Source organism: Corapipo altera, unplaced genomic scaffold (genome assembly GCF_003945725.1).
Source record: "Corapipo altera isolate COAL_440 unplaced genomic scaffold, ASM394572v1 105, whole genome shotgun sequence".
Taxonomy (NCBI): Eukaryota; Metazoa; Chordata; class Aves; order Passeriformes; family Pipridae; genus Corapipo; species Corapipo altera.
Genome location: NW_020884965.1, coordinates 1,946,945 through 1,952,944, shown reverse-complemented (window position 1 = coordinate 1,952,944; position 6,000 = coordinate 1,946,945). Strand labels below are relative to the sequence as shown.

Below are 6,000 nucleotides of genomic sequence, written 5' to 3'. Positions count from 1 at the left end.
GCACGTGAATGGACACACAGAAAGTTGGGATCTTTTTGGTGGTGTTCTTTCATGATCCCATGTGTAGAGTTCTCCACAGAAATGCATCCACATGCCGTGGTTACTCTGGTCGAAGATGCTTCCCCTGGGATTTTTTGGAAGTCCTTTACCTCTCCTTTATTCCTTGGTTTGTTTTGGTTTCTGGACACATAGCCCATTCATCTGCCTACTTTTTATAAGGTTCTGTGCAGTCTGGAATATGTCCTTTGGCACATTTTTTGAGATGTTTCTTAGGAATTCTGGAATTTGAGGTGAATTGAAAAGTCCCCTTGGATCTCCTTCTGACATCTGTATTGTGTGAAACATGTATTTAATGCTAATTTCAGCCAAAATAATAAAGTATTGTGAGCTGTCATCTTTTAAGGTCATTACTACTACTAGTAGCCACTTCCATATTTAACATTATTTTTGAGTGCTACCCGAGAACGTGATGTCAGCATTGGCGAGTGCAATACTTACCACTTACTCTTGCAAAGCTTTCCCTATATATTTTCTCTCAGCAGAAAACAGCATTTAAGCTTTGCATGACAACAGTTTTTGAAGAGAAATCAAGAGTGATGTTGGTTAGAGATTTAGAGCAAAGGTAGTTAGCTTTTAGGACAATAAAAATTTTATTTGAGCTTGCAATGTTGAAACACCAGTTTAAGAGCATCTCAGAGCTTATGTGCTCACTGTTGCTCTGAGTTGACTTAGTAGTTTATTACTCTGAGCTATTATCAAGAAAATTTTGTTCTAAACCACCCACTGTGCACTTACATGACAGGGATTTACAGCTCACGAGTTATTCAGACATCATTACTCCTGGGTTTCCTAATTTGTATTGGCATTATTGCCCCTCATGTTCACTTTGGGGTTCACCTACAGAAAGTGGCATTTCTCTATAGTGTTTCCAGGTCTGTTTAAAACACAAAATAAATGTGAGAAGCTTCAGAGAAAGATACTTCATTTTCTCTAATGGAAAAAATAGCAACTGTTGGTAGTTTCAGTGCTGGTGTTTGGGTATTTCAGAAGACTTTGCGCTTTTGATAACCAAGTCTAATATTAGCTAATGGGACAGGAGAAAGGAGGTGGTTAATTTAATTCTATCATGAGAAGCTGCAGAATGACAAAGGCACATGCACTCAGAAAACTGGAAAGGGAGTATAGATGCTTGAGAGAGAAATCTGTCTCATCTGATAAGGACTTTCAGTATTTTACATAACAGCAATGAGATGTTTGGGTTGGAGGGACTTCCTTGATGTCTTGATTGATTGATCAGGTAGCCCAAGTGGCCTGAGAAACAGGATGATTAATGAACTGTGCTCTTAGTTTTGTGGAGACAGGAAAAGAAAATAATTGTAACAAATGTCTATTAAAATGTTTGATAGAATTTAATAATCTCTGGGAAGGGAGGTTGGATTTCAAAAAAAATCTGAACCAGCTGTTTGAGGTTAAAAAATATCATTGCTGAAAGGAACTGACATTGTCAGTAAAAATCACTTTCCACGTTCTTTTGCTTTCTTAAAAAATTTTATAAAAAGGTCAGAAGGCTCAAGTTGTGTCTTGCAGTTGTGTTAAACCATTTTAGTGGGGAATAAAGTCCCTCTAGCTGTTGTCTGACTACGACAGTGATGGAAAGTGTGTATGGTTTTTCACCATTTTGGCCCACTGTTGAGCACAGGTTTTACCAGCTTGCAGTATGCTTAGAGTTGCTCTGTGTTTTCCATGCTGAGTTGAGTGTTTTCTGTTTTATTTCCCCATGGAGTACTCTATGGCATGGATATGGAAATAGTAGAGTGCCTAGTACCTGAGCATCAATGTATGTACACTGTGCAGGTTTCCTCAGCTGTAGTGGATGTTATCTGGAACATATCCAAAGGAGCAGAGAATGGATAAATTGAGGAGACTGTGGACAAATGGGGGAAGTTTTCAGGATTGTTATTTAACTGGGATGGTGTATCAGAAGGTTTTTATGGAGGAATAGAAGGAAGCCACTGTTTATTTTGGTGCCTACAGAAAAACTAAATTGCTTTTTGGTGATTACTAAAACACAGTATCAGCTTAGTTTTGTGATAGGTCTTCAACTTTGCTATATGAGCACAAAGTGTGTGATGAAAGAATGTTTTTACAGTAATTGGTCAGGATCCAAGGGGTTAGTAATGCTGACAATCAGATTGAAAAATCACACTGGTTACCTGATAGTCCCTCTGAATTTTTAAATATCTCTGTTGTTCGATTTACTAATAAAGTATAAAAGTAGCCAAAAAAACAGTGTGCTGACCAAAATGTGAGCCAGTTATGATTTTTTTTCCAGTTTCCTGTTCTCTGTGTATTCACCATTCCAAAAAAAAAATCCCTGTAATGTGGTGTATTTGATTATGAATCCCTGTAGTGTTTCCATTGGAGGGAGAGGGACATGAAAGTAGGAGATTGAAAAGATCCACATGGTATATTTGACCAGTGATAGTGAGATTTGGAAACTGAGAAAAATGAAGCCTTGATAGCTTAATGGCTTATGTAGGAGACCAGTCAGGGTAGGAGCAGTGTCTCCTAAAATTGTGCAACCACCAATATTCCATATTATTTGTATGCTTCTATATGGTTGTTTTGTAATATGGTATGACATTCTTTCTACCTGTTCTCCCTCTGACAAAAACCAGCCTGAGTTTTAGAGGAAATCATTTCTCGAGTCTGCCTTAGAGCTTGACGAACTGACAGGATCTCAACTGTTGATGCTTTCCTCTGAGTTCCACTCCCGAGTCACACAAATGCCTTTTAAAACTCTTACTCCACGACTGTCCATGTGTGTTCACCAGCTTTGTGGAGTAAAGTAGGGTTTCCCCTTTAGACCAGCCAGTTCTGGCTCATATTTTCCTGACTCTTCTGGTAAAGCTGCTTTTAATCCATTGTTCCACTGGTCAACAGAAAATGCAGTTGGTGGTTGTGCTAAAATCAGAGAGAGCTTCATCTAGGTGTATTGTATATCTGAAGTTAAAAGAGGGAATATTGTAAGGAGAAAGTGACACAGGAATAGAAAACATTGAGCTCACAATGTGTTTATCACATAAGAAGCTGTGCAGTACAGGGTAGCAGTAGAAGGGTGGCAGAAGTAATTGTATAAATTTATCCACAAGAATGTAATTTCAAAATCTGCCAGGTAACTAGAATGAAGAGTTTGTGTGGATGCAGGGCAGCATACCAAAATACCCTTTCCCTGTTAAAAAAGGTCTAATTCGTGCCTACATCTGAAGCATTCTGTCCTATTGATATCCATGAAACTACATTAAAAAAAACCCCAAACATTAAATATAGACACCAAAGCTGTGTACATTGGTCTGAGAATGAATATTAAAGTGCCTTTTGATAGAGACTCAAAATTCAGTCCTCTGTCTTGTCTGATATAAGTATTTTTTGACAACTGGAAGTGTCATAGCTTGAATGGCATAATTTTTTGACCTCTGTAGTTACTAGATTCAAGTCTTTGGAGTAAGAAATAAGCTGTAAGTACACTTGCTTAACTCTTTCTTAAAAGGCCAGACGACATCTGGTAACATCTACAAAAGAGTTGTGGGATTTTCCTAAAAGCATTGAGATAGTACAAAAAAGCAGTGAAAACGTGTGCTCTGTCACAGGCAGAAAATTAATTGTTAAAATTCTGCCATTTAATCCAGTTGTCCATGTAACACAGGACTGGATTTGGATAACTTCTGTCTTGCAGTCTGTATCTTCTTTCAGAAGTAGGATTTCTGAGGATGTTTTGCAACACCAGGACTTGGAGAAATGCTGGGTTAAGGTAGAGGATGGCACAATGCCTCCTGACCCAGATAGTTATACAGATTTGTGCCAAAACAACTCCATGTACTCACTGTATGCTTTATCAAGCTTCAATAATTAAGCTTTTCAGCACACAAATTTGGATAACTATCAACAGCAGCTACAAACTGCCTTTACCCCTGATGGCTATGAGAGCTGCTGACTGATCTGTCAAAGAGAAACCAGTTTTGGAAATTACTTTAGCCTGGTTTGTGTTGTGGTTTTTTTTAACTCGATTTAATATACAAGTTTGGGAGGTAATCTTAAAAAATTTATTTTGTACTTTTTTTTTCCTGAACATATCCATTTGCTTTAAGTATAGCCTGTACTGTACTCTGCAGTCACCTGTATGCAAGTGAGCAGTAAAAGCACACTGCATATTTCGTTAGTAACGCAGATTTTACAAGAGATTCTCAGTTTTGTTTGTAGTCTGACATGTCCTTCTCTTTGCAGAGAAATGGAATGCACGAATTACAAACTTGAGAAAGCAAGTTGAGGAGCTGTTTGAAAAAAAATACGGTATGTGTTACACACCATTCCAAACCATTGCCTCTAGTTCTTTGTTACTGTGACAGCCCTTTGGCTTGCATCTTGTTGTTGGCTCAGGAGTACACCTGAACTGACAGCACCAAAGGGTTAAATACTGCTAGAAGATGTAAAACTGGCTTTTTTGTTTAGCAGAGTAATTTCAAAAGGGAGTGTCTCCGTTTGGCACCAAAGTGCAAAACTTGGTACTAGTTTTGTTCAGTTTCCTGGAACTCCAGCATGCTCGTGTCTTAGGCAACCACATTTGAGAGAGCTGTCCTTTTTTCTGTAATTACACCGAGTTCTTACATAAAAGAATGGTTCTAGGGAGAGGTTGCCACTCATTGATTGTTCCTGTCTGATTACGATTGATTTGCAGTGAAGCAAAAATTATATTTTAATGACTCTTGGAAAGAAAAAGCATCAGACATGTTAGACCTTGGAATTTGTTTCCAGATGCTGCACGTAGATGTATTTTGTGTCCCAGTATCACAGAGTAAAACTGCGTCAGCAAAGATTTCAAAATAAATGGTGGTGCTCATCTACCACAAAAAGTGGAAGTGCTTTCAGAATGTTTCGGGTGTGACTATCATCTGACATTTAAACAGCCCACTGAAAGCAACTCACATCAAGTTAAAACAGTTCAGGGTCTCATTCGCTGTATTTTAATTGCTCTAAAAAGGAGCATCATTCTTAGTGAATTGCTTTAATTTTGATTTTGGTGTTTGCACATAGTCAGCCTAAAAATCTCCGGTGTAGTCTGTGGAATACTGAGCTATTCCTGACTTTCCATAGCAGGGCATCTGATATTAAACTATCCCCTTTTCCCTGTGGATGACAACATTGCTTTGATTCACAAACCAATTCCTTATCAGACTCTAGTTCTTTCTGTCTGTATGGGCATTTATCTCCCATTTACTGAAATGAGTTATGGATATCCAGAATTCCCAAAATGCTCTTCAAATTTGTTGACTTTTGTAGCTCCAAAGTGTTTTAGCAATGTCAGTCACTGTAATCTATTGCAACTGATGTGTCTGAAAATACAGTTTTGTGTCTAGATGAAAACTAAATGGGTTTACTTGTTAGTGACTTTACATATACAGACTAATTTATAAAAATGAAAGCTGTATTGAGTAGAATTTCTATGCAAAAATATTTAAGATTCCAAATCTGAGAAGCCTCACTGCAGACTGTGATGCTGATGGTGTTTTCAGGCTCTATGAAGTGTACTGGCTAAAAAATTTGCTGATTTAAGTGAAATAAAGACTCTCACTTGTAAAAACTTACCTGTTATTAGTTACTTATTTAAACAGAGAGGATTTCTGTTCCTGTGAAGCTGTTCTTACTTGATGCTTGGTAGTGATCTGGATTTTAGTGATGTTGATCTGTTACCCTGAGGCTTGTCTGCTGGATTTGTTGCGCTTTTCACCACATGCCACAACAGCCCCCAGGGCTGAGAATAAATTTTTTTTAATTTCTTGAAAGTGGTATATGGCTGCAATAAAAATCTACATTAATGGGGGACTGAGGTGATACACAACAGCTCTTTTGATTGTTCTGGAGCACCTTTGGCATGTGTTTGAGTAGGGTTTCATTAGTCTATTTGCTAAGATTCATCTACAGGTTCGTGTCCATCTCTATGAT

The 6,000-nt window shown here is 37.9% G+C and overlaps 1 protein-coding gene across 1 annotated transcript in view; it reads left to right on the top strand.

The window, feature by feature from the left end:
• Window positions 1-4,274: 4,274 nt before the first annotated feature.
• GTF2I (general transcription factor IIi) overlaps window positions 4,275-6,000 on the top strand; it is a gene marked incomplete at its 5' end in the record, with an annotated part of 29,512 nt that continues 27,786 nt past the window's right edge. Inside the window, one exon of the mRNA XM_027664703.1 lies at window positions 4,275-4,350. Within this exon, the coding sequence (XP_027520504.1) occupies window positions 4,275-4,350 (76 nt within the window). The remainder of the gene's footprint in view (window positions 4,351-6,000) is intronic.